Source organism: Zootoca vivipara, chromosome 14 (genome assembly GCF_965207765.1).
Source record: "Zootoca vivipara chromosome 14, rZooViv2.hap1.1, whole genome shotgun sequence".
Lineage (NCBI taxonomy): Eukaryota > Metazoa > Chordata > Lepidosauria > Squamata > Lacertidae > Zootoca > Zootoca vivipara.
Window position 1 is genome coordinate 19,605,001 of NC_142597.1, and position 20,225 is coordinate 19,625,225.

The window sequence follows — 20,225 nt, forward strand, 5'->3', positions numbered from 1 at the left end:
TGGCTGCAGAAAGCTCCTGCAGCCAATCCGAAGCATGGATGCCTCTGGGCAGGCGGTGACACTGGCACGGCTTTGGATTGGCTGCAGGAAGCTCCTGCAACCAATCCGAAGCCTTGCTGCCTGTGCACTGAGGTAAACCCAGCGCGGCCCTGGATGGAGAGGCCAGCGGGCGGTGGGTCTGGGCTGTGTCATGGGCATTGTGACGGGTGCGTTGCAGGGCTTCAGCCGGAGCTTGGCGCACCTGTTGGCCCCGTGCCTGGCTTGGCGCTGCTGCTGGTGGCGCACTCGACGGCCGCGCTGGAACAGCTGGAGGGTGAGCTGTGCACCGCCTGCCTGCCGACTTGGCCTCGGACGATGGGCCACAGTGCGTGGCGCATGCCACTTGGGAGCTCCGCGGAGATGGGCTGATGGAGTGGCTGCTGCTCGTCAACAACGCCGGTGAGCGAGTGCCGGCAAGACATGCTCCTGAGCGTGTGCAGAGTGCATTCCTCCTCCAGGTCCGCAGGCAGCTGTGGGACCGGCTTGCAGGGTATTTATATTTTTCAAAATATAGTCCGGCCCCCCCCAAGGTCTGAGAGACAGTGGACCAGCCCCCTGATGAAAAAGTTTGCTGACCCCTACTCTATAGGGTTATTTCAAAAAGCCACATTTTTAAAAATGACTCTGAAGCTTTATATCTGTGATTGCATCAACATTTGGGTTTGATTATTATTGGGTGGGATATGTCTTAGCAGTTCAATTTTGCATTCAATATTAGCTTTTGTGTTTTATTTAAGAAGAAAGAATTAAATATCGAAAATAGGGTAGCACAGCAGGAGAAGCAAAGGTAGGAATAGGAGAAGCAAGCAACCCCAGCCCATAAAAGATGGGAGGGGACAAGCTCAGCCAATGCAATGGAGTGCATGCTGCCAGGTCACACCTACTCACCAGAAAGCTCAAACAGGCCTGCCAGCAATCTGGGCTTTCAGTCATCTGCATTCGGATGACCACATCAGAGCAGATGTCTCCCATGATGGCAATGCAATGGGCGAGGCCCAGCTTGTTCAGTGTCTTAGCAGAACTCTTGGGAAAAGAGTGAAAACAGGTCGGGACAATGTGAATTCTGTTGTATATCCACCCATAATACATCACAACCAGACTAGAAATTTTAGAAGATTCCCTCTCTACTGAAAAAATAATCCTTCATTACAGTATTTGGAAATGAACATTCCTGAGGAAATGCCAAACCTCTGTGGGGGCAGCCCTGAGATCAGCAGAAAACAAACCAACAATGTAATTTTTTTATGGAATACAAGGTGAATGGAAATGGCTTCATCCAGCTATTATGAGGATCTCATGCCATGTCCTTGTCACTCAACTCCAGAAGCAATGGAGGGGTTTCCAGGGCTGCTGCTTAAAACAGCTGAATCCCAGTGTGCAACACTAGCCATGAACAAACTCTTTCCCCATTGCTGAGGACAAAAATGGATGAAACACTGGTGAGGGACAGAAGCACCTTGGGAACCTAACGTTCTATCTGAATTGTCTTACCATTATTTAGTATTTGTAAAAGTACTTAAAAACAGATTCTGGATCCCTTTTCATGGATCCAGAGAGTCAGACTCCATGGTGATTCCTGTCTCAGTGCACCAGAGTTAGGAACAAGGGTATGACAAAAGAAAAGCAACTGCCTAACTAACTCAAGACCCAGACTCATCATGCCCACCTGCCACCTTCACAATCCCTCTGACAATTCAAAGAGGGCTTCAGGAAACATCAAAGCTACCCATTTGTTTTTTGTTTTTCCTTATTCAGCCTCCAATTATTTCCAACTTTTCATCCTACCTATCATCTTCCAGGTCTATGTTAAGCATTTCAGTTTAGCTGTAAATAATCCCTGCAGAAATTTGAAATGAAACGAAGCTGCAGCATACAAAATGGACAAAAACAATGCCTTGGAGCAAAGTTCAGGAAGAGAGGTTTTCTTACCAGTAATTCTATGAATAGTGGCAAAGTCTCCGTGGAGAGTTTGATACGGCACTGAATTTTGAACCTGGTAACAAAGTGAGACTGATCTTTAGACCTCAAGAATGCAAGAGCCTGCTAGATCAGGCCAATGTCTCATCTAGTCTGGCTGGCATCCTGTTCTTACAGTGGCCAACCAGATGCCTGGGCTCTTGTTCTTCCACAGATGACTGGAGGGACATATTAAGCCTGCCAAGCCTTTCCAAACAGATGCCCAAACCTCTGACTCAGTGTCATAATTCACTAAGACAAGATATGGTGATGAACTCAGATGGCATTGAAAGAGGAACAGACAAACTCATGGAGAACAAGGCCTTCAATGGATGCTAGTCATGATGGCCCTATGGAATCTCCATTGTCAGAGACAGCATACCAAAGCCAGACCCAGGTGGGCTCATGTATTCCAACATTCTGCTTCTCCCAAAAACCAGCCAGATACCTCCAGGAAGGCCACAAGCAGGGCTTGAAGTCCAGGGCCTTCCCTCATTGTTGCTCCCTAGCCATTGGCAGGCAGCAATACATTGCCTCTGAACAAGCAAACCTCCATAAAACTATTCCAATCAAGATGACTCTTTAGAGATTTGCATATTAGTGGTTGCCACCTAGGTCTTCTCAAACAAAAGGGTGCAAGCCCTGCCCTGTTAAAGCAGTCTACAGTTTAGACATGATTGTCAGGATTCAGTAAATGCCCAAAGCTAGTTCTGGATGAGGAAGGAATCTAAGGGCAGCTTACTTCTCCTCTGGGATTAAGCTGGTCAGCAATTTCAAGGCACATCTAGCTCTGCTGTCAAAAACTTTGATGAAGGACATAAAGATGTGTAGCCACCTGAAAAACAAAGCCAAACATGTCTTGGGTCAGCGAGATAGCAGAGGTAAGCAAGCAGGGTAGAATCCTGATTGGGCTGCTTAGGAAACAAACCCAAGCTATACTCAAAGCAGTCACTCTCCCAATGAAAACTATCAATCCAAGTATCTCTGATGCACCTTCTTTCATGCTAAGAAAACCACATGAAATAGCTAGAGTGGGTGGGTGAGACAAGCAATTCATTGGAGTAGACAGGCAGATTATGTCATCTGGAACAGTAAGTGGTCAGTGAAGTGTTGGGTCTTTTATACAGAAGTGGACAAAGGAGCCTGACACACCAAAATATAGTGCATTATGAAAAGAAATTCTTTTTTTTTAATGTACCGTATTTGCCTCAGTGTTGGAACTTCATGTTATAAAATGTTGGTACAAGTGTTAGAAATGTCTTTTGTTCCTCTGTGAAAATGATGTACTTAAACATATGCCATTCTTCAATTGGGGGTATTGTCCAAGTTAAAAACAGCAAATCGAAGCAGATTATCCCTTTTGCACACATTTTTAATGCTGCACAGTGGCACTATAATCCTAGAAGTTATTGATTCCAATTTCCAAATCGACCAGCACAAGCTTAAAACTAAAAAAAAATATTGATGCAAGGTCCAAATGAAGCACAAGAAGAATGCAAGTGGATCTTTTTCTCCAAGATCAAGTTAATAACTAAAATCTGTTATGATTGCAGTTGGAAACACATGCTTATATATGCATTTATATTGATATGCCTGGTATCTTAACTGCAAAAATGTGCTTAGATAAGACGTTTACCACATTTTGCAAAAGTAAGAATTTTATGTCCCTTGCGCTTGACTGAATAGAATCAGTTAGGAGTGAAGGAAAACTTTTTTGTTAACCTAACATTTCATGCACTGGCTTAACAATCAGTTTGTTAGCACAAAATGGCACCTCCAGCTTGTGAATTACAGCCCTAATGAGCATAACTGTCAAGTTTTCCCTTTTCTCGCAAGGAAGCCTATTCAGCATAAGGGAATTTCCCTTTAAAAAAGGGAGAACTTAACAGCTATGCTAACAAGGCCAATGCTCTCAGACATACTGGATAGACCTTTAGATCTCTTGAAGAAGCAAGAGAGAAAGCAGTTGCAGCTCATTCACTCCCTGGTCCTGCCACAGCTGCAATGTGGAACACCCAGAGACTTGCCTGACATACTGTATAGCAGCCATGGTAGAGCTGGTAGAGAACAGATAGGGGCTGCTATACCGTGTTTCCCCTTTTTTAAGACGTAGTCATTATATAAGCCATAGCAGGATTTCTAAGCAATTGCGCGATACAAGCCATACCCCGAAAATAAGACATACTGATAGACCCTTCACCCACTAGCAATAACCCCCCTCCTGCCAGCCAACTCCCCCCTTAAAAATCTCTCCCCATTTTGCTGTCGCTCCACAGACACGTATTTCCTTTAAAAGCTTGTAAAAATGCACCGAACAGCCGTAGCTGCTGGCTGCCGAAGCCTTGTGATTTCCCTTCCCCGTTTCTGAGAGCATTTTTTTAAATAAAAAGATCCAAAAATAATTTTTTTAGCCAAGCTGTGTAAGCTCTACTTGGTGAAGGGGAGAAAAGTGGGGTGGGGAGGAGATGAAGGCACGAGGAAGAAAAGAGGGGCGATTGAAGAATGCAAAGGCTGTTTTCCCTTTTAGGGAGAGACCTCCGTGCGCGCGTCTGTCTCTCTCCCCCCCCCCTGCGTCTCTCTCTCTCTCTCTCTCTCTCTCTCTCTCACACACACACACACACACACACACACACAGCCCACCTCTCGCTTCCCCCCACCTTTCCCTAAATTCCCTTCCATTCAATGCACGTTGATTTCCTCTTAACGGGAATCTCCCGTGTCTGATTGTTGTCTCATTGCTTTTACCGGGCATAAAGCAGCCTTTTAAAAATCCTGCTGCAGTTTTCTTTCTACCTTATGCTGCTTGGTTGTCTGTGGAGCTGCCCCTTTAAGGATTTGTAAGTAGTCTGGATCGCAGTCCTTGCCTTGGGGACTTTTATTTATTTATTAAGGACTTTTTCCTTCGCTGTTTGCGAGCTGCTAAAAGGAGCTGCTAAACGCTGCTTTACACAAAAGTTAAACTGCCGGTCCTAACAACACGTGCTTCCTCACCTCGCTGGCTCAATTGCTTCTCAATTGCTACCATTTACCAAGTCAGCAATCTTAATTGCTGCTTAGCTGGCTTCTTTGTTCTCAGCAGGTAGCTTCTTTGCTATCAGTGATAGCACTGCAAAGTGCTATGTTGTTGGAACTTCAGACAGTCTTGCAGTCTTGGGCAGCTGGCTGGTAGAGATCCTTACTTGCTTTAGGTATAGGCTACTGCTAGGACTGTATCACACAGATAGATTCCATTATACTGGTTTAGATTTAAGAAGCTCCAGTGTAGCAGATTGCTATTAAGTGAGTCCCCACCTTGGAGGAGAGAGAGAGCAGCCCTTCGCGAACATCCCAGGGCCGGGGAGAGAGGGCTGGGCCAGGGACGCACACACCTCCCTTCCCTCAGACTCGTAATAAAAATACCGGTACCAGTAAGACATCCCACCAAAAATAAGCCACCCTGTGGTTTTTTGAGAAAAAAAAGTAATAAGACGGTGTCTTAAAAAGGGGGAAACACGGTAGCTATTCAGTCTGCTGTTGCCTCGGTGGCTCCATCAGCCTGAACCCCAGGAGAATAGCTTTGAGTCCTGAACAGCTGCAAATTCATCTACACCTCACCTTCTGCTAAACCTTTGCAAATTGCTGCTCCATCCGCTATGTAGGGATATGGCAAAACTAGACAAGCTTAAACCAGACTTTCCAAGCAGGCAAGAGCACAGCCTTTCAGCATGACACTAGGGGACTTCTTCAATACACTGAGCTGCCATTTAATTCCTGGCTAGGCTTACAAACAATGCAAAACAGTGAAGTCTTTTGTTTTTAATTACACTGCTGAGATGCCATTTTCCCCAGAAAATGTTTCTTTCTTGGTGGGAGTTTTTATTTATTACCAGCAAACTTATTACCGGGGGTGAGGGGACCCAGGGAGATTGATGTGTGTTTCCCCAAAGAAATTAAGGAGCAGCCATTTTGCTTTAGCTTGTCTATAAGTGCTTTGCCATCTTCTGAACTCAGGTGCCCAGCAAGAAGGAGCTTATTGCTGAAGGAGGAGGAAACAGAATTTTCCTACCCCCATTCCTTTTCCTGCTTTCCACTCAAAGGGACACCCTTGGTGTATAGGATTGGATGAGCACAGAGGTGGGGAGCCTCATGCCCAGGGGCCAATCCAGCCCTCTGGGCCTCTCTGTTTGGCCCTTGGAACTCTTACAGAATATGTCCTCCTCTTCAAGTGCTTCACTGTGACTATATATCTTATTTGCCTGGATGGAGAGAGGGGTGAGAGAGATACAGGAAGGCAGGCAGGCAGGCAGGCAGGCAAGCAGGCAGGCAGGCAGGCAAGCAGGCAAGCAGACAATTCTGGTGCTTGTGTGGCTAGAATGTACCCTTCTTTCGCACCTATTATTCTGCCCACTTTTGCCTCAAGCACCCCTAACATGTGGCCCCTGAAGGCTGTCCATGAGGGAATGTAGCCCTCAATCTGAAAATTGTTCCCCACCCCTCAGTAAGTGGCTGCTTGACAAAACACTAGAAAGTGAAGTGCAAGCCCCAAGGCCAAATGCAAGATTCTTCAGAAACTGGAAAAAAAGGAAGTCAAGTCAGACTCAATGAAGACAAGCCCAATTCCCAATCCAAAGGCAAAAGATGCTGAAGGAATGCTCCTCGAACTTTAAAAACCAAGGTCCCATTCCAAGCAGTCTGAAAAGCTAACACTGGGACTGAAAATATGTAGGATGCTTGTATTGCTCGTGATCTCAGCTTCAGAGACTGAGCCCCAACATGACTGTTTCAGCCCCGGGACTGCTTAAACAAGCCAGATTAAAATACAATACCTAGTTGTGTCCAGGTGTCGGACCAACAGGATCCTCCCATTCTCTGTTTCTGCATAGAGAGAAAGCAGGGCTAAGCACTCTTCTTGGATTTTGGGCACCTCAGAGAGCAACAGAGAAGGAAGTTGCAGGTTGACATCAGGATGAGTGAGAAGCAGACGCTGGTTCTCCTCTGGAAAAGAAAACAAGAAAGAAAGAAAAACAAGAAAATTTCAGCTTGCTCCACCAGGTGCTCTAAACGTCTTTTGTCAGCAATTTTGTCTCAGTTCCAGAATCACTCAGCTATGTGAGCACTGCTCTGTCATCTGCTTGAGGGATATGTCTGTAGGAGTAATGTAAAAGGAAGAATGTTCTGTCTGCACTCTCCATTACTCCCTTTCCCTTCCTCTCTCCCCCCCTCTTGCCATTTCTAAAGGGAAAATTATATATCTCATTCATACATGAGAAGCAATTCACATGTCTCTTTTAGTCCTACCTTTCAAGCATCACAGGAGGACACAAGAAGTGCAACTTAAGGCTTAATTTGAACAACTTCATGCTCCAGAAACTTGTCTAGCTTATTTTTCTCCACCATCTTTTTGAAAGTCCATTCCCTAAAGAAAGAAACTTCTGGTCCATCTGGATGTATCCTGTAGCCATCTCATTTCTGAGAACATGCCTTCAGAGAAAGCTTGACGCTAGCCGGACTCCCTTGTCTAACACAAATGTGAGACTGAGCCATGTCTAACCATTTCAATCTGGCATTGACACATAACTTGAGCCAAGGATTTTCAGAGCCACATGGACACAAAAGACAATTAAGATGATGCAAAACCTCTCCCCTGTGGCAATCTTGCTACGCCACTGCCATTACCGTGTTTTCCTAAAATAAGACACGTCTTATATTATTTTCCTCCAAAAAAACACAACACGGCTTATTTTCAGGGGATGTATTATTTTTTTATTACCTAAGTAGGGTACAGCATTATTACCGGTAAGTATGGTACAGGGCTTTCTTGCACCACCCGCTGAGCCTGCTGCCGGGTCCCAGGGCTTCACGCGGCGTGGCTGAGGCTGCTGCCGGCTGCTGCTGGGTCCTGCGGCTTCGCGCGCCGCCCGCTGCTGCGTCCTGCGGCTTCACGCGGGTCCCAGGGCTTCATGCGGCACGGCTGAGGCCGCTGCCGGCTCCTGCGGCTTCGCGCGCCGCCCGCTGCCGGGTCCTGGCTTTCACGCAGCCGCTGGCTGAGGCTGCTGCTGGGTCCTGCCGGCTTCGCGCGATGCGGCGTGGCTGAAGCTCCTGCCGGCTTCGCGCGCCACCCGCCGCCGGGTCCTGGGCTTCACACAGCCGCTGGCTGAGGCTGCTGACAGCTGCTGCCGGGTCCTGCCGGCTTCGCGCGATGCGGCGCTGCTGAAGCTCCTGCCGGCTTCGCGCGATGCGGCGCTGCTGAAGCTCCTGCCGGCTTCGCGCGCCGCCGGGTCCCGGGCTTCACACAGCCGGCTGAGGCTGCTGCCGGGTCCTGCGGCTTCGCGCACCGCCCGCTGAGCCCGCTGCCGGGTCCTGCGGCTTCACACGATGCGGCGCAGCTGAAGCTGCTGCCGGCTCCTGCCAGGTCCTGCGGCTCTGCGCGCCGCCCGCTGAGCCTGCTGCCAGGTCCTCCCGGGTCCTGAGGCTTCGCACAGCGCGCGCCAAAGCTCCTGCTGGGGCTTCGTGTGGCGCGCGTTGAGGCTCTTGCCGGGTCCCAGGGCTTCACCTCTCTCTGGGTCCTGCTGGGTCGGGGCTTCGCGCTACACCGACAGGCATCGTCCTTTTCCTCTTTCTACCGTAACGGAAGCGCCATCCAGACCTGCTCCCAACACTACCCGGTATGGCTTATTTTCGGGGTATGTCTTATATTTATTCTACTCATGAAAAGCCTGCCATGGCTTATTTTTAAGGCCTGTCTTATTTTAGGAGAAACACGGTATTAACTGCAAAGGACTATTAGTTATTAATAGCTAAGAAAGTGCTCCTGAGGTCCAAGCACAAGCAAAGAGGAGGCCAAGGTGGAAGTTCCCAGAAGTAGAATCATAGAATCATAGAGTTGGAAGAGACCACAAAGGCCATCCAGTCCAAACCCCTGCCAAGCAGGAAACACCATCAAAGCATGCTTGACATATGCCTGTCAAGCCTCTGCTTAAAGACCTCCAAAGAAGGAGACTCCACCACACTCCTTGGCAGCAAATTCCACTGTCAAACAGCTCTTACTGTCAGGAAGTTATTCCTAATGTTCAGGTGGAATCTTCTTTCTTGTAGTTTGAATCCATTGCTCCGTATCCACTTCTTTGGAGCAGCAGAAAACAACCTTTCTCCCTCCTCTATATGGCATCCTTTAATATATTTGAACATGGCTATCATGTTGAATATAAAAAGTTTAATGGGCAGAAGCTTTGTGACGGGCCTCAGGGAGTTGTTAGTGGGAAGTCCAGAGGCTCACTGCTAATGCTGTACTTGCTGTAATTACATTTGACCTGCAAATCTTTGTTGCAGGATCTTGGCAAGATGAGCACTCACAGGAGTGAATCACTGAAAACAATGCTTCCAAGCAGCGTCAAAGCCGTATTCACAATACATTAACAATAATTGATGTTGATTACCATTGTCTTTGCAGGCTGCTTGCCACAGAAGGAGAATGGCAATAAAGAGCTCCACTTCATCAGGGGATTTTGTCTTGGTGTGGAAGACCCTGGAAAATAAACAGGTTCATTAAGCATCAAGGAGAGGGGCAGGTCCTAGGAGATGTGTTGGTCCCACAGAATAAGAAAACATGAAGCAAGTGAGGAACAGCCTTTTGTTTGGACAAACTGGGGTTTAAAATATTGGTGCAGGCTTTTGAATCATGAAAGGTGCTTTCTCAGGTTGGATGTTGCCCATCCAGGCCATGTATTTATTTACACAGCAATGCTATGCTGGCAAAAAATTTGTTCCCCCTAAATGCGACTCAGGGCCACACTAGCAGAGAGTGCAGGATTTTATCTGTCTATTAAGAAAGCAAAAACTGATGGTCTGTCTCAATATAAGGCAGCTCCCTATTTTCTTATACATCAGTTCTAAGCTTTAACATTTCTCCAGGTGCCTTACAAGAGGCCTCCTGTTTTCTCCCAGAAGGCCATTAAAAGATTCTTCCCATCCTAATTATGGGCTTCAAGATACCATTCAAGTTACTATTACATTTTGCACAGACGGCTTTTGCTCACATTCACTCATTCCACTTACAGCTCCCCTGGATCTCTCTTTGTTCTGTTTTCCGAAAGAATTAAAAAGAAATCAGCAGTGAACAAATGTCTTTGATCTCTTCCAGGCATCAGATTTAGGCAACTGAGAGTAGCACTTAAAGTCGCCAGTTATTGCTTTTCAAGAAGTACAACTTAGCACATTGCAAAAATGAAACAATATGAAGCAAGGAGCTCATAAATCCTGCAGGAAGATCCTCTGCTTTGATTCTAAAAACATTAAGGAGATACTGAGAAAAAGTTCCAGCAGTTAGAGCAAAGGGGGCCTGAACTCCCTTTCCTTGTGAAAATCAGCACAGAGTACACTGCCTTTGCTGAAACTAGTGGAGCTCTGTGGCCTTGGGTGAATGTGGTGCTTTAGAACTCCTAGATCTGATACTCTTTTATGTTATGCTTTCTTAACCTACACTTGCCCTCAGGCTTTACAAATTAAAAAGACTAAGCCTTCGGAAAGAGCGTGGAGGATGCACCAGAGTCAATTTTCCTTTATGCATCCAAAACAGCAGATTTTGTGTTTGTGCAAAGGGTCACCTAGACGTCAGTAAAACTTTGCAACTGGCTGCCACATTATCGGCTGATCAGCCCATCTGAATTTCATATGGGCAATTGTGTTTCTTGGAAACAGACTTGCTATTGCTCTGCCCTGTAACACTCTTCTGTTCTCTTCACCTGAGAGACCTTACCGTTGCACGACTGCGTTGTCATTGATGATACTGAAGCCATTGTTTGTCCTAAATAAGGCTTGCTCAGTGCCTGTAACAATTTCAAAGATAATCATGTCAGAGAAGTATCATGACATGCTCACCCAATACCCAGAGATAAGAAACCAGATCACTAAAGTCAGTGCTGACAAAGGGAGCAGCAAGCAGCATAGCACACACCATTCAAAACAGTGTTCTTCGAGGCTTTCAGTGAGCAGCATTTCAGGTCACAAGTGCTGCGCACCTCTCAAACATGAGGCCTGCTACTTATATGCACATCCTGGGGGTACTCACAGTCTTGCATCAACGCAGTCAGAAGCCTAATCCCATCTGCATAGTACAGAATGTTCTCATCAGGGCTGCGGAGCTGCTGGAGCAACTCCTTCACTGACACAGCTGTGTGTTTTCCAGATTCAAGCTCCTCCATGGCCCTCTCATCCTCGTGCTGTCTTTTCTCCTCCAAGTCTACTTGGTGTATGTAGTCTGAAAGTCCAAAGGGGGGGGGGGGTTAGACCTAAACAGGACACATAACCTATAGCAAAAACTAATGGAATAGAATACAGTGAACGTAAAGCACGGTGTTCCAATTAAGTGTTGGGTCCTGGTGCTTAAGTAACAGCAAGCCAAAAGTACACATATCATGTTTCCAAAAAAAGGAAGTTACTTCTGTTTAAAGTTGACAGCAGGATGCCAGCAGCAGGAAGGTGAAAAGCTCTTTATACTCCTTACCTTTGCACAGCTTCTCTTTTCCAGGATCAATGTCTAAAATCTTCAGGTAGCATTCTCTGGACTGAAAGAATAAGGGCAAGATTTTACAGGAGGGGCAATTACAGGAGATTCATCAATGGGGAATTTCTCTCAATGCAAATACTGACTTCAGAGGAAATAGGTTAAATTTAAAGAAGGGCAAGAAAGGGTTACATTTCACCCTCCATGCCTGCTCTGAAACTATTCAATATCAAACATTACTGTAGACAGGCACTAGAAAGGAAATTCTACTTTTTCTCCTGGGTATCTCCAACTCAGACATGGATCAACTCCTTTGCTTTTCCTCCCTTAGAATAGAGACAGGCGATGATTTAAAATAAAACCCATAAAAAAGCTTTGCAACATTTTAGTCAGCAAGTTAACTGCAAAAGCAGCAATCCTACACATTCTGAACATGATTTCATCAGGACCAGGCTGCTTAGCATACCTTCTTTTTGGCGCTCGCCTTTCTTCTAAAAACAAATAAGCACGTAAGAACAAACAGAAGTCAGCAGTGTGAAAACTGAGAGAATTCTGGATAACTGTCTAAATGAATGGATAAGCTGGCATAGAACAGATATGAATGCCTAAAAGTCAACAGGTCTTACCTTACTGTACTGCTTCTGGGCCAAATATGCTTTCCCCATGTGGAAGAGAGCTTTGATGCATTTTTCATCACACTGTATTGAACAGAATTATTCAGTCAAGCCTTCAGCTATTGGTCTCCACTATTGACCTGGCACTACACAATAACAGCAACAGTCAATTACTACAAACTGACAGTTGTTCTGCACCTTTAGAGTACTATCTTATAACAAAGTGTCCCACAAAGTCCAGGTACACAGGAAGCTGCCTTATACCATGTCAGACTATTGGCCCACCCACCACACTGACTGGTAGGGTTTCAGGCAAGGGACATTCTTAACCCTACCTGCTGTTGCGGATTGAACCTGGGACCTCATCTATGCAAGGTATGTGCTCTGCCCTTGAGACCCATAGAGAAATGTCATTCTAACCAACTGCCTACCACCCTTAGAAGGAACACCACTGCAGGATGCTAAGGAGCCTGGACTTTGGCATGATTCAAAACACAGGGCAGCCAACAAAGTTTTTAAGAAACCACATTCTAGCCATTTGAAAATGTCTCCAGATTGACTGAAACAGGGTTTCCCAAACATGGGTCTCCAACAGCTTTTGAACTACAATTCCCATCATCCCTGACCACTGGTCCTGCTAACTAAGGATGATGGGAGTTGTAGTCCAAAGAGAGCAGGAGACCCAAGTTTGGGAAACCATGGACTGACAGTTGAAGAGCTGGTAATGGTCTGTTGTTGTGTTTCTTTTTCAAGCCCTGAGCACAGAACGGTGAACCAGCAGCTATGTTGTAATTAGAAGGCAGTGATGCCTCTCTTGGGGCCCAAGAAGTGAAATCAAATAGATTGATCCCGAAGCTACAAACACAAGTTTAACCAAACTGCGGGAGGCAGTGGAAGGCAGGAGTGCCTGGAGTACTATGGTCCATGGGGTCACGGAGAGTCGGACACGACTAAACGACTAAACAACAACAATTCTTAAAGGTGTCTGCTATCAGGACATCTAAAACGCTGTTCAGCCACCCTGTCAGGAAATTATAATGAAATGTGGTCATCACTTATACTGACAGATACTCACCAGACTTTTGGGGAAAGCAGCTGTTTCGCTGCACCTTTGCTGGCCTGCTGTCTAGTGCTCCCACCTCCACCTCACTAAATCAGTGTCACTTATGATATTACAAGTGGCAGGAAAAACAATCTTTCCAAAAGCCTTAAAGGTTTCAGATCCTAAGTGGACATTAGTCTTTCTTCTCATCTTAGAGGCAAATGACTGGGACAGCAACACCAACATCGGAAGACAAAGGAGCTTTTGGCTGCAGGTACTTACAGGATCACAGCCAAGGACAACATTCACTCAATATCCACTGACAGGCAGGGCTGCATGAAGTGGTGTTAATGTGCCTTCTGGCTTTGGGGAGTGAACAGCCCAAAACACAGAATGTCAAAAGCCAGAAAAGACTGGAGGGAGATGAAAAATCCTCATCAGATCAAGATGTAGGGCTATACCCTTGGAACCCTGACAAGGTAAGGAAAATTATTCATCGGGAAAGAACAAAGAGAAAGCGACTGAGTTGGGGAAATGCACAACCAGATTAACCCTAAAGCTGTTAAACTGCAGATTCTCAGCCAAAAACAGCAACATTGCTCCCACCCACATACAACATAGAGGACCTCTTGGAAGAGCACTTTAATCTGCAACTAATAAGCAAGCTGACTACATGAGAAGTAGCAGCTGGAGTGCATTTCCCAGGCAATCCAGGAAAGAGTCGCCCTGGCATAATTCCTCTTCCAGCTCTGTGGAGGGACAAGCTGTAAGACGTTCTATGGAAACCTAGCATAGGGGTGCTCCATGCAACACAGGGTGCCACCTTGGCACAAATGCCCGAGGAATCACTCCAGGTGGTCATACAGGAGCCTATGGTTGAGTGAATCTCACAGGGTGACTGCATAAATACTGATGACAGTGGAAACAGGCTCTTGCTGATTGGAGGAAAGAGCCCCAGCTCACGGAACAGCATCTGCTTTGCATGCAGGTCTGTGGTTCCATCCCCAGCATCTCTAGGAAGGGCTGGGAAACACCCACTGCCTGAAACCCCGAAAGCAAGTGGCAGACAGTGTAGACCAGGCATAAGCAACCTTGGCTCTCCAGATGTTCTGGAACTACAACTCCCATGATCCCTAGCTAACAGGGCCAGCGGTCAGGGATCATGGGAGTTGTAGTTCCAAAACATCTGGAGAGCCAATGTTGCCTGTGCCTGGTGTAGACAATACTGACCTAGCTGGAACAGTATTCTGACTTCCTGTACTCCTGTGTATGGTAAGTTTTGTGGACTTTTTAAAGAACCAACCAAGAAAATCAGATTTCAAATGGCAGCGGATCAGCTGGCCTCTTCTGCCTTAAGTGAATGCCACAAACTCATGAATATCTTAATATATCTGAGGTGACACAACTGAGATTTGTCAGCAATGCACTGCTTAATGGAAATCAGGATTATTATTATTTTTTAAAAAAATCACTTAAAATGCATCATCGTTCAGCTCTTCCTTGTTCTGGGTGTCAGGTGAATATGTCAAGTGTCATATATGCTCGGGGAACTGAGCAAGAATATTAATCTTCAAGTTTTACACGTATCTTAGAAAGTGTCACAAGATAATTAATTTATCATGAATTGCACCAGTCTTTAATTAAATATTTGAATTCAAACAAATGAGAAATTGGGAGATTTGTTCCATAAAGGATAGATATAAATGTCAAATCTTCACTGTTCTGGGACATCCAGCATTTCATTTAGGTTTTTTAATGGAAAGCCAGAAACTATGTCCAGAAAGACAACTCAGTGTCTCTTAAGGAAGCATAGGACTTAATTTTAATCCAGTAATCATAACGAATGCAATACCTTTTTTTAATTTGCAAATAATTTTGGAATCTTTAACACATTTTGACCTCCTGAGATTTCCATTTTATAGAACAGGCGCGTGAACATAAGAACTCTACTGGACTAGATGGTGCATCTAGTCTAGCATCCTGTTCTCAGAGGTCATCCAAATGCCTCTGGGAAGCCCACCAGTAAGATGTGAGCGTAATGGCACTCTCCCCATTTGTGATAGCCAGCAACTGGTAAGGGAGGTAATATATTCAAGACTAGTAGCCTAGTCATGATAGCTATGTTACCACCAGCAATATGGTTTGAGAGAGTGACTGGGTTGCCTAACAGCAAGGGCCCCTGATCCAAGTGCAGATCTTCATCTACAGCCATACCTCGGTTTGCGACTGCCTCCACTTGCGACTGCTTCGGTTTCCAACCACCGCGGACCTGGAAGTGTTTACATCCAGGTTCTGCGGCGCTCAGATGCGCAGAAGCGCTCTATCGGCGCTTCGCACATGCGCAGAAGCATGCATCGGGGAGCGACCGGCTCCACGGAACGGATTGTGGTCGCAAACCGAGGTATGACTGTACTTGGCCTGACTGTCATCTACAAGTGCCATCACAAAGCAACAGAGAGGCTCATGGCAACAAAGAGTCGTGGAGCACAGAGGTTTGGGAAAGCGTGGGTTTTCTCACAATGCTCTAGAATAGCTACTACCTCCCTGTGCCATGAAAAGTGGCTCATCTGGCTGCCTAAACTTTCCTTGGGATACTTTTTTTCTTTTAATGGTTCGTTTGTATTTAATAGCTTGGAAGCTGGATCTACCCAGTCCCTCCATCACCTGTATTGTCTCATTCACACATCACTAGGTTGAATGTACCCAACACATTCCCTCTTCAGCACTGGTCAGCTGAGAAAAGTAGCGGGTCTCTTACCCTTAAAGCCCAGTCACAGTCACTGATAGCTTTTTCATAGTCTTGTAACTTGATGTAGGCCTGAAACAAAATGGATCGACAGAGGAATATAAGTTGAAGTACAGTTGCTAACTAAAATATAGGTCATTTTTGTGAGTCTTTCCTTGTTCAAAGTATTCAACTGATCTCAACTAATTAATTAAACTCAATTAAAGTGATAAAACCTGCACACACTCTGGAAAGGCTACAAAAAGTAACCCTTGAGAGATGCTCCTTACTCTCCCAGGCACAACTTCACAGAGTCTTCAATTAAATTAAACCATAGAAAACAGGGAGAGGTCAAAAACCATTGAACCCATGATCAGAAAGGGTCTTCTATGTCTCTGGGTTTAAGGCAATGAATTCCAGCCCCGTTTCAATTATTGCCAAAAGCACCATTAATTGGAACAGAAGCTGTTCCCCCTACAAAGGCATTTAAGAGTTAAGGTCCTAAATCAGAGGAATCTGACTCTTCAAAAAGCTGCGGGTCAAAACTACAATATTACAGATGTGTTTTGCATCAGTTGGCTGTCCTGTGAGAGATGAATCTAAGAGTTCGTGACCGACCACATGATGTAATAGCCTCTTAAAATGCTTGACAAATTGACAGTACAGATCTGGAGAGCTCCACTCATGATGTGAAGTGCATAGAGCTCTTTGTGAAGGATGAGCAGTGGCACTTTGCGAGCTTTCAAATAATGTGTCCTGGAGTTTTAATGCTGCCAGTTAGGCACTGTAGTGGACAACCTGGTGACTGAGATACGCTCCAAGGGAAGGGAAGCAACTTGCCCTGACACACCCCATGCTTACCACAGGAAACTTCCCATGTGTAAAGCCTGTCAGCTCCCCAACCCTATAACATGCTGGGACCAGGAAAGGTTGGCTCACCTGCTAATGGATACTCCGGAACGAACACACACACAAACATACACACAAAAATATCTAAGATCTCTGATATTTTAACAGAGCCCCCAAGGAGCCATGGATGCACATGTCTTACACCACTTTTGCACCAGAGAATTTGGCTTCATTTTTAAGCATCTTTCAGAATGTCAGCAGTAGCCATGTAGCATGCCTGTGTTGCATCCCCTTTAACAGAGCAGAATGCAGGATAAGTGGAATTGAATGAGCTTTGTCAAAGAGCAGAGTGTACAATATTCTGCCAGTAACTTTCAACCATATTTTCTCCTAGATATCCTATTAATATTCATTGTTGAGAACATGGCAAGAAATGAAGCACATCAAATCCTATTATAAGGAATGTGAAAGGTGACGCAAGAATTGCACAGAGCTTGTAGCTTATTTCGAACATGATTAGACTCTAGAAAGGCCCATAAAGATTATGTCTATGTTCTCATTAGAAGGTGCTGAAGGTCTGGCTACATTTCAAAGGAGTAACTGTAATGCACATTTAGCTGTATTATTTGTGCCTCCAAAAGGGTATTGGTTGGAAACAGGGCAAACACTTTTAAGTTTTACCTTTGGTCTCCATCCTGCACTCAGCTATCATCTGTGGCACCTAGAAGCTGTCAGCATGTGACAGCGGCCACACCCTGGGATACGACTTCGACTGGTCAGCTAAACCAGGTGAGGCTAGCCGATGGGTCTCAAACCCTTGGTTAGTTAGGGACTTCCCTTGCATGTGAAGACAGACTCTGGCAGATTGAGCAGATGAAACTAATAGTGGGTTAAACTGTTAAAAAGGCAGCTACTGCACATGCTGTGTGTAGAGGGAAGAAAGGGGCAGGTGGGGCTCATCAACGTGGGAAGGTAGGAGAAGGAAACACTGATCCTAAACCACTGCTATGCTACGGGATATCTTAAGGAGAAAAAAATGGCTAAGGAGTAAACCCTACACAAATCTGGGGTGGAATCTCCAAGACTGATGTATGGCGCCTTGTACGCCTCCTTCCGTCAACTCCTGCAGCCAAGCTGGTGCCAAACATTTTGCTCTTTTTTCCTTAGGACCACATCAGCGAGGCCAAGAGGAGGGCCTTGTCATCTGAGTAGACCAGGACCGCCATACACACTGCCTAGGCTTGCACTCCAGGGAGGTCCCGTTGGTGCTGCTAACACAGTGGTTTGACTTCACCCACAGAGGTGCACTCCATTATCTCTTGAGACAGACAACAACAATGTATTCAAAACTTAGCTGAATATCACCCCTTTTTAAAAACCCACTGTGCTATACTAATCCCACCAATCTATACTTTTCTTTTGAACCTGTCATGCCTCTTCTGTATGCATCCTTCTTATGTATCCATAAGAAGTAGCACAATTTATTGATCTCTTTACTTTACATATGCATTTCCCACATTTTAAGAACAGATTCGCTGAATGGCAATTTACAATTAAAATAATAAAAGCAACAAAATCTCACAATTAATAAAGCAGCACAGCATAAAAAGAAAATAATGAATAACAAACAAACATATAAAAAACATTTGGGGACAATGATGCTTTTAAAGTCCATGTAAAACTAGACAAAGAGGTGGATTGTTGGATATCCCTGGGAGGGAATTCCAAAATCTTAGTGCCAACATGGAGAAGGCCCTATCTCTGGCAAAAGCCCAGAGAGTCTGATTTCTTTTGGGCAGGGAATGGGGCGGGGTACCTGAAATGACAACCTTTATTATTATTATTATTATTATTATTATTATTATTATTTGAATTAATATACTGCCTTGCAAGTCTCAGGCCATTTCCCAGAATAAAATCAGAATATAAAACCACAAAATACATACCAATCAAAATAAAAACAACCCAACAACCCCCCCCCCAACACATTTTAAAAGGGCATTGGGATGGTCTTACATAAGCAGAGGAAACCCTTCAAATATCCAGGTCCCATATTGTATAAGCAGAAGATGGTTCCGACTACTGCACATGATTGGACATCATTTGAAATCTCAAATACAATATTTGGCAAGCCTGAAAGTTTCAGTGGCTAGCACTGTTTGCTAAATAAACATGTTAATTTAGATAACTCTGTGGGGCACAAGAAAATGTTGTGATGGAAATGGAAAATGTCCCCTATGCCAATTCCCAAAGTCAAAATTTGCCTGAAAATGTGCATCACTGATGCTCAGCTGTGCAATTCTCATGAGAGAAGCAGGCGATGCGTTGGCAGATAGGTGGGTACTAGGAGAGTGATACTAAGCCAAGGCCATACAGTCCTGGGAATCATGCAATGCATAAAGAAAATGAATGCATTTCAAATGCAGGAGATCTGGCAGGAGTTGGTGACCCAATGTTACAAATGACTAAAATAACATTGCCATGTCTTCCTTCCAAGTTCATAATATTATCTTCCAATGTGAAAATAATATTATTTTCCAGATAAAGCATCGTTTACCAATAAACTAGGTGGTCTGTTTTAATTGCAACCATGAATCTATGGCTTTATCTTTAGCACTGGTTATATTCAGACTCAGATTAGATCACGAAGTCAACTCCCTGCTGTGGGGATAAAGTGGTCATCATTTGTTGTTCTTGCCCCACACTGACCTGTGCTCTGTTGGTGTACAGCACCTGCATATCCTTTTGCTTCTTGAGGCCTTCAGTGTACTTCTGAATAGCCAGAGCATAGTCCCCTTTGCTGAAAGCATCATTCCCTTTTTCTTTCAGTGCTGTGGAAATGATAACCAGATGCATAAAAAGCCTTTCTTAGGTTAAACCCAGAATGTTGGTTGGAAAGTGGGTGGGGGTGGGGGCTATGAACCAACACCCTGATTCACAATAAACAACTAAGACTTGAGCTGCAAGATTCTCATATTAAAACTTTCATCCACTCCAGTTGCCATTGCTGAGCAATAACCTGATGTTATTAAATATTTGACCACCGTAAGCTATATTTGAAGACACATGAGCAGTCAAATGATCAATTATTCTTTGACTATGCCTTATCAGAATCTGTGGAGGCAGGACCCTCCTTATGTAGCCTGAGGTGTGACCCAGACATTTTATGAAATCTTATGTGTACAACTGTACTGGTTTTTATTATCTTTTCTATTTTATCTCATGCTTTGCTACTTCAGTAACTTTGGCACGGTGGTTTATAAATCTGTAAAATAAATAATAACAAAAATAGAACAGCTTCATCACTTAGGTTAAAACCAAGGTTTCTTTCTAGACAGCTCCCACCCCTTCCCCGACATGTCAAAACCAAATTGTTACCGTTTGCTAAGGCTTCATTGTGCTTCCTTTTCGTTGCTCGCTCTTTGGCATCCTTTTCTAAAGCGGCCATAAAACTCTCTAAAAGGCAAGAAAGTGGAGATGCAAGTTCAATCAAACAAAAAGAGCTTGATCGCTTTAGAA

General features: G+C 44.9%; 1 protein-coding gene across 2 annotated transcripts in view; it reads right to left on the reverse strand.

The window, feature by feature from the left end:
- The window catches only part of TTC12 (tetratricopeptide repeat domain 12), a 41,551-nt gene that overhangs the window by 12,145 nt on the left and 9,181 nt on the right, over positions 1-20,225 (reverse strand). For both annotated transcript variants that reach the window (XM_088657557.1, XM_088657558.1), the window contains 12 exons: positions 20,085-20,162; positions 19,416-19,537; positions 15,891-15,950; positions 12,103-12,174; positions 11,477-11,537; positions 11,042-11,230; positions 10,730-10,799; positions 9,411-9,499; positions 6,801-6,969; positions 2,738-2,830; positions 1,969-2,032; positions 928-1,062 (listed from right to left, as the gene is read on the reverse strand). In XM_088657557.1, the coding sequence (XP_088513683.1) occupies positions 928-1,062; positions 1,969-2,032; positions 2,738-2,830; positions 6,801-6,969; positions 9,411-9,499; positions 10,730-10,799; positions 11,042-11,230; positions 11,477-11,537; positions 12,103-12,174; positions 15,891-15,950; positions 19,416-19,537; positions 20,085-20,162 (1,202 nt within the window). The remainder of the gene's footprint in view (positions 1-927; positions 1,063-1,968; positions 2,033-2,737; positions 2,831-6,800; positions 6,970-9,410; positions 9,500-10,729; positions 10,800-11,041; positions 11,231-11,476; positions 11,538-12,102; positions 12,175-15,890; positions 15,951-19,415; positions 19,538-20,084; positions 20,163-20,225) is intronic.